At 45.4% G+C, this 15,409-nt stretch overlaps 1 protein-coding gene across 1 annotated transcript in view; it reads left to right on the top strand.

Annotated features, from left to right (window-relative positions):
- Window positions 1-15,409, top strand: part of PQLC1 (PQ loop repeat containing 1) — a gene marked incomplete at its 5' end in the record, with an annotated part of 66,835 nt that overhangs the window by 5,764 nt on the left and 45,662 nt on the right. Inside the window, one exon of the mRNA XM_008583636.1 lies at window positions 1,730-1,863. Within this exon, the coding sequence (XP_008581858.1) occupies window positions 1,730-1,863 (134 nt within the window). The remainder of the gene's footprint in view (window positions 1-1,729; window positions 1,864-15,409) is intronic.

Below are 15,409 nucleotides of genomic sequence, written 5' to 3'. Positions count from 1 at the left end.
AGACGTGGGAGGGGGCTTGGCCTCAGGAGAGGGGTCCATCTTTGCTCCCCCCCCCCCCCCCCCCCCCCCCCCCCCCAGGAGAACATCTGTGACTTTTTTTCTGGTTGCCTTGGGAGCCTCCACCTGCAACCTGCCCTGCTCCTTCTCACCTGTGGGCAGCTACCCCAGGTGGGCACTCCTGTCCAGGGCATGTCCCATCAGAGGGTGCAGTTCCTGCTGTCCAGCGAACATTCAGAGCTCCCTGAGAAGCAGTCGAGCTGATAGAATTCACCTTGCCGGGGAATTGTGCTCATGAACACTGGCTTGAGGAAGTTGGCTTGTGGCACGGGGTTGAACCTGAGGGTTAGTTCTCTACGTTTATGGGACATTTTTTCCTTATCACGTAGTCACACATTTCAAAGATATGCTCTCTGTGAACTGGGAGACCAGGCTGTGTCCAATTTTGTCATTTATGAATTGCTGGTAACAGGCATCACCACTGAGTTCTGTGAAATGCTTTTTCTGTTTTAATTTCTTGAGTGATTTTGGCGCAGTTCCTTCTCACAGTAGCCAGCTTCGACAGTCTGGTGGGATGGTGTCTCACAGGTAGACTGTGCTAGTTTCCAATCAGCGAGACCTCGGGGTACATTTGTCCCAGTGAGTTCTGATCCTGCTCTGTGTTGATGGGAGGCACACTCCTGCCCGGCAGCAGTTAGGAGCTTCAGGAACTGCTCTTAGAGACCCTCACCCCTAAGGTGGCCTACAGAGGTGACTCATGGGAGCCTGGCCTCAAGAGAAAGGCGATTGGAGACATAGGTCTCTTGGCTTTGATGGGTTGACCACCAATTCAAGTTTTGGAAATACCCTTCAGGTCACACAAACTCTGCAGGCCAATTCTAGCTGGGATTCCTCCTCTAGAACAGTTAGGTTAGGATTAGGGTTGGGGCTTTTGTGGAATTACGTGCCAGGCTTAGCCTTGGAGATGGTGACTCTGCAGGTCTGCATGCCACAGCACCACGGTGGTTCTGGTGGCTGAGGTTGAAGGCCCAGGTCGTGTCAGTCCCTGGATGTGGTTCTGCAGCCCCCCCCCCCCCCCAGGCTTATGGCTGAATTGATGAGATGCTCAATGCTGGTTTAAAAAAAAAAAAAAATCATCAAGAAGGCCTGGGAGTCTGTGGCTGGGACAGAGTGGAGATCGGTGGGAAGAGAGGCCTGGGTGAGGGTTGGGGTAGGGGAGAGACCTGGGGTGGAGGTAATGGGGAGAGAGGCCTGGGTCAGGGGCCTTAGGTCGGGGATGGGGGGCCATGCCCTCACCTGCCTTCTCTTCTTCTGTGGTGGGGGATGGGTAGAAACTTGGTGCTGGGCCCCCTGCAGTCCTGCTGGCACTTTGGGCTGCTCTGGTCAGGAGACCCCGCCTTGCCCAGGCAGGAAGCAGGCTGCTGTGGGCTTGAAACTGGGCTGCTCTCCTGGTGGCGGTAGGGACCTCTGCAGTGAGGGCCTTGGACATCTGGCTGTGCTGTGGGATGGTACCTGGGCCCTGGGTGGAGGACAGTGATGCCCTGGGAGGGGAGGATGTGGCTTTTGGAAAAGCCCCACACATGGTGCTGGGGTCCAGGGTTAGGCAGTGCTGCGGCAGGATGGATGTCACCTTCCAGAGGCAGCTTTCCCAGATGCTACTCAGGACCTGGGTGTGCAGGGAGGGGCTGGCAGCCGCACCCCTCCTGACGTGGTGGCTTCTTTTCCTCCCCAGGTTTGGGAGGCATTTTGAGTCTCCTCTCCTGTGGCAGAGCATAGTTATGATTCTGACCATGCTGCTGATGTTGAAGCTCTGCACTGAACTCCGCGTGGTGAATGAACTGCACGTGAGGCACCGCTCCTTTGCAGGTTGGTGTTTGAGAGCTTTTGGAAATAAAGTCCTGCTAAATTCTGACCATGCTGCTGATGTTGAAGCTCTGCACTGAACTCCGCGTGGTGAATGAACTGCATGTGAGGCACCGCTCCTTTGCAGGTTGGTGTTTGAGAGCTTTTGGAAATAAAGTCCTGCTAGGTCAACAAACAAGACTTGTCTTTTGTTCCTTTGGTGAAATAATAGCCACTTTAATGTTATCTAAGCAGCTTTCGTTTCACCAAATGGTGCTGAAGTCTGTAATTGACAGTATTTTCAGTATGTTAAATAACTTTAATTAACCATTTTATAAGTGAAACAATTCAGGATAATAGTTTCTTCACTGGAATGTGGGCACAGTATTAACTGGTCTTCGTGTGTTCCTCCTGGCTGTGATCCTGCATCAGAACAGGAGATGTTTTTCTGTCTGTGTCCTGGCTCCACCAGGTCCCAGAAAGACAGAGCCCGAGAAGACAGTTTTGTCTCTGACTCTGTGTGTGGCTTGTCCGTGACACTTACTCTTTCAGTTTTACCATTATCCACAGGTTGTGTTAATTGATCTCTTGCCTTGTTAAATGTCCATCCATGGTCATGCTTTGGGGGGTCGGGTGGTGGCGTTACCTGGAGTTCACGCTCAGGGACTACATGCTCTGCATGGTTGTAACCTGGGAGGGATCAGTTACATGCTTAGTGCACACTCAGCACACACTTAGCACACACCACTCTTGGCCTTTGGCAGCTCAGAAAATAGAAAATATTTCTTCCTGTTTTTGCCTTCTCCTTTGCAAAAGTTCCTTCCAATTTGACATTCAGAGTTTCGACATGCAGGCTGGTGGCTTCTGCTATGCAGGAGGATTAAAGACTCCCTTAGTTTTTTTACTCATTGGTAAATCTGAGATAGCTTTCACTTTGATTTTTTCTGAGATTGTGTTTGTTTTTATCTCAGCTGTCACTTAGAGAAGCATTTTCCCCAGAGTTTGTTTAGTTTTGGGTCTGCTCCAGACTTGAGATCTTGCCAGGGATTTGCTGCCCCTATATTTTTGTTCCTTCCTTCTTTCTTTCTGTGCACTTCTGTTTTGAGAGTGAGATGAACATGTGCTAATTTCAGTTTTTGTGGAAAGTAGGTCAGCCTCTACTCTTGCTGAGTAGCCTGGACTGCTTAGTGTCCTTTTAACCATGAGGTGACCTCAATGTCTGTTTTCTGGTATGTTTTGTTCTCTCTCTCCCCTGTTAATGCTGTTTCTCCTCTTTGAGTGTCTGTTCTCTTCCTTCCTGTCATGATTTGGGTTTCAGATTACACTGCCAATGGTGCTGGTTATATCCTGATCTTGCCTAGAAAGCAGGGTTTTTTAAACCTGTCAGGAGGCGGTGCTGGGTAAGGAGCCAGGGCTTTACGTTTCTGCCTGGATAATGTGGACTTGCTTCCTGCATGGCTCCTGCCTTCCTCTGTGCCTCCAGCTTCACAGGGCAGGCCCTAGGCCCCTCTGAGCAGAGGCTGTAGCTTGGAACAGGGTGTCATAGTGGCTGCAGAATGGGGTTATCCCTCAGTTAATGTTCTCACCGTGGGAAGGATGAAGGCTGAGAGAGAAGAGTTTGTGCCTGAGACACAAAATGAACCGCTAGGTGTTTCTGTTGCCCTTAGGCTGTAAGCCTGAGACCAGGGTCTGTGACCTTGTTTGAATAGTGTGTGTGTGGGATTCAATGGTAGGAATGATGTGAGGTGCCAGACACAGCAAGTTTGTGAAAGAAAGTGAGCCGAGACACCGGGTACCGATCAAGCTTTATTAAAGGAAAAGAATCTACCGGGTTGCACCCAAAGTGGGCGGCCGGTGGCTGCCCTCAAAATGGAGGATAGCACCAGGTGTGAGGGTGGTAGAGCTTATATAGGGCACCAAGGGTTGGCTGATACCATCAAGGAGGGGCATTATGCTAATATGGAAACTACAGTGACCAGGGTGGAGAACTCCGAGCACCAGGTGTGAGGGTGGTAGAGCTTATATAGGGCACCAAGGGTTGGCTGATACCATCAAAGAGGGGCATTATGCTAATATGGAAACTACAGTGACCAGGGTGGAGAACTCCACCCTTGCGGAAGCAAAAGGGTTTCTGTTTAAAGTCAGGAGGCTCCTCATAAAGGGAAAGGGGGAGGGGTTTGGTGCTGGAATGGAAGACAAGGTGGTGGCTATTTTGTGCTTATTGTGTGCACAATGGCCCTAGTCACATCCAAAATCCATCAGTTTGTGAGCCTTTAGGCCCTGCAGCAGACTGAGAGTTTAACATTTATGCAACACTGCTGAAATACAGGAGGTGCAGGTGAGCACCTCATCCAAAGAGCATCCCAGATAAGGAAGTGAGTGGGGAAGTGGGTTCCTAATGTTGCAAAGGAATATTTCTACTCTGGCAAACTAGGGTTGAGCTAAAATAGTGAATTCCAATTTCCAGAGTTAGGGCTGGAATCTGAATTTTTTTATTTTTTATAATGACAACTGGTAAGAGGATCAACACCACGCTCAGCCAGTGAGCTAACTGGCCATCCCTATATAGGATCCGAACCTGTGGCCTTGGTGTTAGCAGCAACGCACTCTCCCGAGTGAGCCACGGGCCGGTCCTTGGAATCTGAATTTTTAACAAGTGCACCCTCTGTGGTGAGCAGAATAATGGCCCCCAAGACATCCATACCCTGATCCTGGGAACCTGCAGTATGTCACTTCACATGGCCAAGGGGCTCTGCAGATGTGGCTAAGAGTAGGGCCTCTGAGATGGGGAGAATGTCCTGGATTATCTAATCACAAGGGTCCTTGAAAGTGGACAAGGAAAGCAGGAGATTTCAGGGAGATTTGACGTGAGAAGGACTCAGCTCTTTTGCTGGCTTTGAGGATGGGGAAGGGTCCACAAGCCAGAAAGTACTGTGGCCTCTGGAAGCTGGGAATGCTGATGTCTTACAGCCAGTGAGGACTTGGGACCTCAGTCCTATAGCCACAAGGAACTGGGTTCTGTCAGCGACTCGAATGAGCAGGAAACAGCCTTGATCTTAGTCCGGTGATACCCACGTTGGACCTCTGGCCTCCAGAACTGTAAGGTGCAAAGTCTGTGTTGTGTAGACCACCTCCTTTGTGGTAACTTGTTTTGGCACCAGTAGAAAGCCGACACACCCCTCTTCCTTCAGGTCTGGAGTGGTTGGGAAGCCGGTGACCTGGAGGCTGCTGTTCCTTGGGCATGCAGGCGGGATTTCCTTCAAATAGTGCAAGAGGCGCTTCTGTGTGCTGTGGCCCCTGTGCTCTAGTCTCTCGGGTGCCCTTGCTGGAGCTGCAGCTTCGAGGCAATGGCTGGAGTTCTGGTGGATCAGCCTGGGTGCCCCGTTCCCGCTCCACTCCCAAACTCCGTTTAGCGGGGGCATGGTTGCGTGTGTCTGAGAATTCTTGAGATTCCCCTCTTCAGTGCTTTTAACATTTGAATTCAGTTCAAATCTGCATATTTACATATTTTGTGTCCAGTTTGTGTATGGGACATAGGCCTTGGCACATTCCTAAGGGAGGCTTTGATGAAATGTGTGGGTTCATTTCCTCTCATCACGCACGCTGCAGCGTGGCCCCTGAACCAGGACGGTGGTGGCTTTGTTTCCCTGTGAGTGGCTCCACTTCCCAAAGAAGGTTGTCAGCTCCAAACAGGCCCTTGAGCCTCACCCCCAAGGCAGCACCACGGGCCTCAGGAGGTACACTTCCTGGCAAACTGACTATTAATGTAAAATTAGTTTGTGAAGAAACTTGAATAGCTGTGTTTTATTTATTTATTTTTATTTTTTTATTTTTTTTGTCTTTTGTCTTTTTTCCGTGTCCGGCAGCGGATCGCAACCCTCAGTGTTGCCCCCGTACCGGACCGGGGACCGGCAACGGGATCGCAAGCCTCGGTGTTGCTCCCGCGCCTCGCTCAGCCAGTGAGCGGGAGCCGGTCGGTATGTGGGATCCGAACCCTCGGATGGGAGCGCCGCCGCGCTTCCCAAGCAGTGCACTATCCAGTGCGCCACCGGGCCGGCCCTGAATAGCTGTGTTTTAGTGTTCTCAGGATAGTCAAAACGGCCTAAAAAATTAGAAGCTTAAATGTTTTCGTGCTGCCTTTTGTAGGGATTTTTAATTTTGAAGGTCACCAACTCAATTTGAAAGTTAAGATTAAAGACAATAAATAAATAGTATTGAAGAAAGAGCGGGTTATTTAAAAAATCAAATATGTAATTTGTTTTAAAGATCTGTGCATGCCCATTGTAGACGTTTTGGGGAAGATAGAGGAATATGAAGGAAAATAGCTTTCTATCACCCCTCCAGAGGTGACTACTTTGAACATTTTTGTACACTTTCCAAGTGTTTTCTGTTTTACAGTCAGTCTCTATCACAAAATTGACATGAGTTAAAAAATTAGGATCAAACCTAAAAAGAAAAACAACTCATTCCACTGAAGCTGAGGTGTTTTCCCAGGTCCCTGCTCATGTGGAGGCAGGGCCCAGTGATATAATTTATAAAGGAAAGACAGGTAGCAGGTTTTTTCTTTGTTTACCAGTTTTGAAAATTGATTCCCTGGCATCTTGCAATGATGACCACATTCATTTTTTGCATTATTCTGAATGTATGGATTTAAACATATTTGGTGTGTTTTATTTGGTTGCTGTTATCATACTTGCTAAAGCTCCAGTTATTCCCTCTCTGGCTGCAGGAGCCCGTCTGACTCAGCCTGAGGGGTTTCTTGGATCCCTTCCCTGAGAGTGGCATAACCATGTGTTGCCTTCACGTCCATGTTTCCTGCCTTAGACCCAGACTGGGTCACTTCTCCAAGGAGCTCTGGTACTGGGGGACATGGTATTTGGAGACCACATTCTTGTAGTTGGAGTGGCGATTGTTTGTTTTCTGGCTTTTCAGCTCATGGCGTGAGGGAGGTTTGTGGCGAAGTGAAACACTCCATGAGTGCCTAGCGGGCTTCCAGCTGACCTTCAAGCTGTGGGGCCTGACTGAGCCTCTGCAGTTTCAGCTCTGATCACCGCCACCACATCCCAAGCCCGTTTCTTGAGCCTCCCTAGAGTGACAGGGTATGACATTGTTGCACGTGGGCCTGGGCCATACGCTCGCAGCAGTACCAGCAGCACAGTTACTGAACAAGGTTGTTGTTGGGACTGGGGTCATGTGCCAGATCGCACATCCTGAGGGCATGCCTCGCTGGGGATGAGGCCCAGGCCACTGTGTGTCCACTAGGATAGTTCTGCTTTGTGGGTTTCCCAAACACTGTTTCACTTTAAATTTATTTTTGCTTTTTAAAAATTTAACTGTTTTCTAATGTATTTTTTCCTTTTAAATTACTTTTAGGAGTTATTTGAGAAACAATTGCCTGTGGCCCAGAGTCAGGTGGTTGAATTTCTCAGCACTCAGTGTTCTAATTGGCTGAAGAGGCAGCAGGGGGGCAGGGGGCGACTGCTGATGGGTAGGGGTCTTCTTCTGGGGTGATGAAAATGTTCTAAGATTAGACAGTGATGGTGGTTGCACAACTCTGTGGATGTACTAAAACCATTCAACTGTACTCTTGAAAGGGGTGTTTTTATGGTATGTCATTACATCTCAGCAAAGCTCTAAAACGTGTTGTGTGGGGAGGGTCATGTGCTATTTCGCATGTGTTTTCAAGAGATGCATCGCTGTCCTTGGACGTCCACTGAGACTTAATGCACCTGTCCTGTGTGCTGCCTCAACTCTGGCGTTGGCTTCTTGAGTTTTGGGTGCTATTTCGCATGTGTTTTCAAGAGATGCATCGCTGTCCTTGGACGTCCACTGAGACTTAGTGCACCTGTCCTGTGTGCTGCCTCAACTCTGGCGTTGGCTTCTTGAGTTTTGGCACTGTGACTCACTCTTCCCTGGACCCCAGGCCAGCGTCCCCTAACCCTAACTGAGGTGGTCTTGCTGGTACAAACCTCTCCACATGCCTGCAGCTCTGGAGCTCTCAGATCAGCATGTGTTGTCCACCTCGCCATCCAGGGTGATGCTCCCCACTGTCCCGGCTCAGGCCGAATCTTTGCCCAGCTCATTTTTTGTCCCAGTCTCTGGTCATTCCACAAGTTACACCAACATTTAGGACTTGAAGGACAGCATTTATTTTGCTCACAAGTCTGCAGTTTGGGCAGAGCTGGGCAAGGACAGCTGGTCTATGCTGTTCTTGGCATCATCTGGGAAGGCTCAGGCTGGCCTGGACCCTGCAGCTCACTCCTTGATCACTCACGTGGCTGATGCCAGCGTGGGCTGGGACCCCAGTGGGCTCTGCTGGACTGCTCGCACCTCCCCGTGTGGCCCGGGCTTCCTCACAACATGGCAGCTGGGTTCCCAGGACGAGCTTACTGAGAGCGAGGCCCAGGCAGAAGCTGTGTCTTTTTTACGACCATCTGGGAAATCACACAGCAGGCCAGAGCAGTCACAAGCCCACCCATAATGAAGGGAGGGGCACAGGCCCCACCTCTTGATGGGGAGTGTGCGGTTCTGAGGAAAACAGAGGCTTGGAACGTTGCTGGGCCATTGTTGGGCCTCAGTGCCTGGAGCAAGTGTTCAGCACAGATTTGTGGAAATCTGTTGTGACCATTTTTACCTGGTCTGTCACCTTCAGAACTCTGTTGCCTCCAGTCTGCCCTGCACAGACATGTTCTTCTAATGCGTAGATCTGAGTGTCTCACTTTCCAGGCAGGAAACCTCAGGCAGCTTGAAGTTGTGCCCAGTGCAGAGTCCAGAGGCACACAGTTCTGCCCAGTAACCCCACAATCACGGACTCACGCTCCTGGCCTCCACCCCAGCCATGCCTGCACTGCATGCCTCCCTGCTGTGCTTGGAGGTGACGGGGAGACAGCATGTTTGTGGCTGGAGTTCTCAAGCAGATAAAGGAGCCGTCCTGGGTGGGCGCCCCTCCCCCAACCCCATGGATGTTGTTCTTTAGAAGGGGTGCCAGTGAGTTGTAAAATTGGTCTAAATCAAAGAACAGAAGGGCAGGGCTGTGGAAATTCAGAACCCCCCAGAACTCAAGTGATCAGGAGGGGGCAGGGGAGGGAGGTGGGTGTGGGGTAGAGCCTATGATTTGTGTGGTGCTGCTGGTTGTAAAACCCTCACAGTTGGTGGAAATGTCACCTCTGCCCTTTGAGTAGAACAGCACCGAGTCCAGGTGCAGAGACCATCTGGTGTTTGTTTTCAGCTGTTTCCGCAGTTTCCAGTTTAACATGGAGTCTGCATTGCCTGGGGCAGGCAATTCATGACCTTTCATCCCTGGACACGTTGAAGCCACTCATTGGAATCTCTTTTCAACCACCTCCCACCCCAAAACCCACAAGGTTTTCGCGAGCTGCCTGTGGTGCCCTGGCTGTTTTCCAGGGCCTCTGGGCTGCCGTCCTGGGGCACCGCACAGTAGGGTAGTGGAGTCATAGCCTGCTACTTGAGTGCTGTGTGGGCCCTGGCGGCTGTGCTGGGTTGCAGAGGAGACACCCGCCAGGCCTGTATAAATGCCATGTCCTTGCGTGCCATGTGCTTGTCAGATCCACGTGTGGAGCTAGCTGTGCTTTTACAGCAAACATTTGTGGAGGGTGTTCTGAAAACAGCTTTATCAACCAGCCTTTGGAACAGTTTTGACCGTGGACGAGTGTATTGCAACCACAGCCTGCATGCAGATGAGTTTCTACGGAAAAGAGAAGTAGGATCTATGGTATCGCTTTTCATGAACATAGCAGACCTCGGATGTGGTGACTGACTTTTTTACTTTCTAGCCCCACAGTTCCTCCTCTTACCACCATTCACTTTCTTATGGTATCGTACGAGGGCAGGTTTGGAGAAAAATAATTCAGAAAGTGAATCCTTTAATGCACAGAAACCAAAATCTTGTATTTCTGTTCCAATTTTTTTTTTTTAAAGAAATGCAAAAAGGGCTGGGAAACAGTTGTTCACCAGTGTTAAAACCAGTCTGTTTTTGTCTTTTCTTCCTTTCTGTTTCTTTCTCTCTTCTTTAAAATGTAGCTGCTGATAGGAAGGATGAAGAAGTCAAAGCCCCCCCCAGGCGGTCCTATCTGGGTATGTACCTCGCATGAGGCTGCCACTGAAACATTGTTTCATTTTATCCTTTGCAGCTTTGTTTCCTCTATCATTACTTTTATCTGTGCTTGCCTCTTGACCGTGCATGTAAGTCATTTTACCAAGCGTGGCCATGTCTGTAGCGGACTAACCAACCCATAGCTCTGCTAAAATCAAGCATGAAGTAATTCTCAGAAGCCTGCCCATTTTCTCCTCTTGACCGTGCATGTAAGTCATTTTACCAAGCGTGGCCATGTCTGTAGCGGACTAACCAATCCATAGCTCTGCTAAAATCAAGCATGAAGTAATTCTCAGAAGCCTGCCCATTTTCTGTGTGTGTGTGTGTGTGTGTGTGTGTGTGTGTTTGTGAGAGAGAGGAGAGAGACAGACAGAGACAGAGAGAGAAAGAGAGAGAGAGAGAGAGAGAGAGAACGCACATGCAAGCTGGAGGGAGGGAGGGAGGAAAGAGGAAAATTTCAGATTATGTGTTTTGGACTTTGTTAAATTCATTCCAAAGTCTTTTATTCTTTTTCATGTAAATGAATTTTTCTAAATTTCATCTTGGATTGTTCATTCCTACTTTGTAGAAATAAAATTGATTTTTGCATATCGATCTTCTATTGTGCAACTTTACCTAACTTGTTTATTAGTTCTAATAGCTGTTAGTAGATTCCTTAGGATTTTCAATATTTGATTATGTTATCTGCAAATAGAGATAGTTTTACTTCTTTCTTTCCAACCTGGTTGCTTTTTATTTCTTTTTCTTACCTAATTACCCTGGCTAGAAGTGGTGAGAGTAGATATGCTTGTCTTGTTCTTGATTTTAGTGAAAAAGCTTTTGGTCTTTCACCATTAAGTGTGATATTAGTTATGGGGTTTTCATAGTTGTCTTCTGTTCTGAGTTTGTTGGATGTTTTTAATCATGAAGGTGTTGGAGTTTGCCAAAAGCTTTTCTGTGTCTGTTGAGATGAACATGTAATTTTTGTCTTTTATTATTTTGGTATATTAACACTGATTGATTTTTGTATGTTGAACCAACCTTGCATTCTTGGGATAAATCCCATTTGATTATGCTGTATATTTTTTATATGTTGCTGGTTTCTGTTTTCTTGTATTATGTTGAGGATTTTTGTGTCTATATTCATAAGAGTTATTGGTCTATGGTTTACTTTCTTCGTGATGACCTTGTCTGGTTTTAGTAGTAGGATAATACTGGCCTTGTAAGTTGGGAAGTGTTCCCTCCTTTTCTTTTCTTTTTTTTTTTTAAGAGTTTGTGGAAGATTGGTATAAATTCCTCTTTAAATATTTTGTAGAATTATCCAGTGAAGCTGTCTGGGCCTGGACTTTTCTTTGTGGGAAGTTTTAAAATACTGATTCAGGCCTGGCTGGTTAGCTCGGTTGGGTAGAGTGTGGTGCTGATAACATCAAGGTCCAGGGTTTGATCCCTGTATTTGCCAGCGGCCAGAAAAACCCCAAACAAAACAAACAAACAAACAAAAACTTAATTCAATCTCTCAGTATAAGTCCGTTCAGATTTTCTATTTTTGCCTAAGTCAATTTTGGAAGTTTGTACTGGAATTTGTCCATTCTATCTAAGTTATTTAATTTGTTGGCTTACAGTTTGTGGTAATATTCCCTTATAATCCTTTTCATTTCTGTAAGGTCATTAGTAATGGTCCCTCTTTCACTCCTGACTTTCGTAATTTGAGTTCCCCCCCTTTTGTTTTGTCTAGCTAAAGGTTTGTCAATTTTATCGGTCTTTTCAGAGAACCAACTTTTGGTTTTGTTGATTTTCTTTATTGTTTTTCTGTTCTCTAGTTTATTTAATTCCACTCTAATATTTATTACTTCTTTCCTTCTGCTTGCTTTGCATTTAGTTTTCTCTTTTTCTAATTTCTCAAGGTGGAAGGTTAGATTATTGATTTAAGATTTTTTTCTTTCTTTTTTAATGTAGGTGTTTACAGCCATAATTTCCCTCTAGGCTGTGCTTTAGTTGCATCCTGTAAGTTTTGGTATGTTACGTTTTTATTTTCATTCATGTTAAAGTATTTTCTAATTTCCTTAAAGATTTCTTCTTTGGCCCATTTGTTATTTATGAATGTTGTTTAACTTCTGCGTATTTGTGAATTTCCCACATTTCTTTATGTTATTGATTTCTAATTTATTTCCATTGTAGTCATAGAACATACTTTGTATCATTCCAGTACTTTTAAATGGAGGCTTGTTTTACGGCTTAGCATCTTGTCTATCCTCGGGAATATTCCATGTGCACTTGAGACAAATATGTATTCTGCTGCTGTTGGGTAGAAGTAGAGGGTTGTCTGTTAGGTCTGAGTGGTTTATAGTGTTGTTCATCTTCTTTTATTGTTCTGCCTAGTTGTTACATCCATTACTAAAAGTGGATATCAAAGTCTCCAACTGTCTTTTTCTTTTTTCACTTCTGTCAGTTTTTGCTTCATGTATTTTGGAGCACTGTTATTAGATGTATATATGTTTATATTTGTTATATCTTCCTGATAGATTGATACTTTTATCATTATAAAATGTTCCCCTTTATATCTAGTAATATTTTTTGTTTGAAAGTCAAATGTTTTTGATATTAGTACAGCGGCTGCAGATGTCCTGCAGTTGCTATTTGAATGGTATATCTTTTTCTATTCTTTTACTTTTAACTTTTTTGTCTCTTTAAATTTAATGTCTTTCAGTGAAGGACATAAATTTTATGTCTTTTCAGTGAGGAGGAGAACCAGTATATATTTATAGAGCTATCTTTTTCCAAAAAATGTTTTGCTTTTTTTATTTTTTATCATTTTGAATTTTTTCCTATTTTTAATTCTAATTTTATTTTTTTATTGTACATGTTTATGGGATACAGTTTGTTTCAATACATGCATATATTGCATAATGATCTAATCAGAATAGTTAGCATATTTATAACCTAAACTTTTATCATTTCTTTGTGTTATAACATTCAAGATCCTCTTTTCTGGCTATCTTGAAACATACAATACAGTGTGCCAGAGTTTTTATATTAACCTATGTATTAGTCTGCTTTGTGTTGCTATAACAAATACCTTAGACTGGGTAATTTATAAACAACAGAAGTTTATTTGGCCTATGATTCTGGGACAGCTGCATCTGGCACGGGCCTCAGGCTGCTTCTACTCATGGTGGAAAGCAGCAGGCAGCCGGTGGGTACAAGCAGATCACATGGCAAGAGGAAGCAAGAGAGAGAGGAGGTGCCAGTATCTTTTAAACAACCAGCTCTCGTGGGAACTAAGAGCGAGATCTCATTCAGGACTGTCACCCCCCAGGGAAAGCATTAATCCATTCATGAGGGATCTGCCCCCATGACTCAAACAGCTTCCAGCACTGCCACATCGGGGATCAGATTTCTACATGAGTTTTGGCGGGGACAACACTTCCAAACTCTATCAACCTACTTATTTACCATTTCTGGTTCTCTTCTTTTCTTCCTGTGGATTTGAGTTACATCTACAGTCATTCTCTTACTCCAATACAGCTTTGATGCCACCCAGCTCATTTGTACTGTTATTGTCAAATGTATTATATTTCTATATGTTAAAGGCTCCCAAATAATACAATATATATTGTTTTATGTAGTTGCTTTTTAAGTCAGTTAAGAGAGGAAAGGAGAAGAAACATGCACTTATATCTTATATAACAATATAACTTTTATAATAATGTACATAATTACCTCTACCTGCATTCTTTATTTTTTTCATGTGGATTTGAGTTATGTCTGCTGTCACTTTCTTTCAGCCTGAAGGACTTATTTTAGTGTTTCCTGTCAGGTGGATCTTCTAGCAACAAATTCTTCCAATTCTCGTTTATCTAGGAGTGTCTTTATTTTGTCTTTATCTTTTTAAAAAAAAAGTTTTGTTGGATATAAAAATCTTGGTTGATGGTTTTATTTCTTTTTTTTTTTTTAAAAAAGATGACCGGTAAGGGGATCTCAACCCTTGACTTGGTGTTGTCAGCACCACGCTCAGCCAGTGAGTGAACCGGCCATCCCTATGTGGGATCCGAACCCGGGGCCTTGGTGTTATCAGCACCGCACTCTACTGAGTGAGCCACGGGCCGGCCCCAGATGGTTTTATTTATTTTCAACACTTTGAATATGTTATTACACTGCCTTCTGAACTCCATTGTTTCTGATGAGGAGTCAGCTGTTAGTCTTATTGGGGTTTCTTTGTAAGTGATAAATCATTTTTCTCTGGCTGTTTTCAAGATCTTGTCTTTTTCTTTGGAATTCAACATTTAGACTGATGTGTCAGGATCTCTTTGTATTTATCATACTTGGAATTTGTTGAGTTTCTTGGGTGTGTAGATTAATATTTTCATCATATTTGGGACATTTTCAGCCATAATTTCTTTTTTTTTTTTTTTTTCCTTTTTTTTTGTCTTTTTTACTGACCGGTAATGGGATTGCAGCCCTCGGTGTTGCGCCCGCACCGCGCTCAGCCAGTGAGTGGGAACCGGTCTCCACATGGGATCCGAACCCTTGGCAGGAGCGCCGCCGCGCTCCCAAGCGGCACACTTTCCAGTGTGCCACCGGGCCGGCCCAGCCATAATTTCTTTGAGTATTTTTTTCTGCTCCTTTCTCTCTCTCCTCTCTTTCAGTACACCCGTTATGCATGTGTTGGTGCACTTAATATTGTCCCACATTTCTCAGGCTCTGTTCATTTTTCTTAATTATGTTTTCTCTTTGTTCTTCAGGTTGCATATTCTTTAGTGACCTATTCTTAAGTTCACCAATTCTTTTGCCAGCTCAGATCTATTTTTGAGCCCTTATAGTGAATTTTAAATTTCACTTGTACTTTATAGCTCCAGAATTTCCACTTGTTTGTTTGTTTGTTTGTTTCATAATTTCCATCTATTGATATTCTCTATTTGAGGAGATGTCATTATACTTTCTTTTAATTCCTTATGCATGGTTTCCTTTAGTAGTTTGAACATATTTATAGTAGCTGCTTTGAAGTCTTTTTTTCTGCTAAGTCCAACACCTGTGCCTCTTTGAAGTAGTTTGTGTCCTCCCTTTTTTCTTTCTCTCTGTGTGAGTTCACATTTTTGTGTCTTTTTATATTTCCAAATTTTTTTTTTTTTTTTTTAAAGATGACCGGTAAGGGGATCTCAACCCTTGGCTTGGTGTTGTCAGCACCACGCTCAGCCAGTGAGCAAACCGGCCATCCCTATATAGGATCCGAACCCGTGGCCTTGGTGTTATCAGCACCGCACTCTACCAAGTGAGCCACGGGCCGGCCCTTAGAATGATTGTATTTTGTATGTGAGAGAGATGTGAGTTTTGGGGGAGCAGAGGCAGAATGATGGAGTTTGGATGTGTTGTCCCATCCAAAATTTATGTGGACGGGCCGGCCCGGTGGCGCATTGCTACAGTGCGCTGCTTGGGAGCGTGGCGGCGCTCCCGCCGAGGGTTCGGATCCCATGTGGAGAC

This window comes from Galeopterus variegatus, unplaced genomic scaffold, assembly GCF_000696425.1.
Source record: "Galeopterus variegatus unplaced genomic scaffold, G_variegatus-3.0.2 Scaffold2985, whole genome shotgun sequence".
Taxonomy (NCBI): domain Eukaryota; kingdom Metazoa; phylum Chordata; class Mammalia; order Dermoptera; family Cynocephalidae; genus Galeopterus; species Galeopterus variegatus.
Note: the sequence above shows the minus strand (reverse complement) of the source record. Positions and strands in the feature narration are given on the sequence as shown.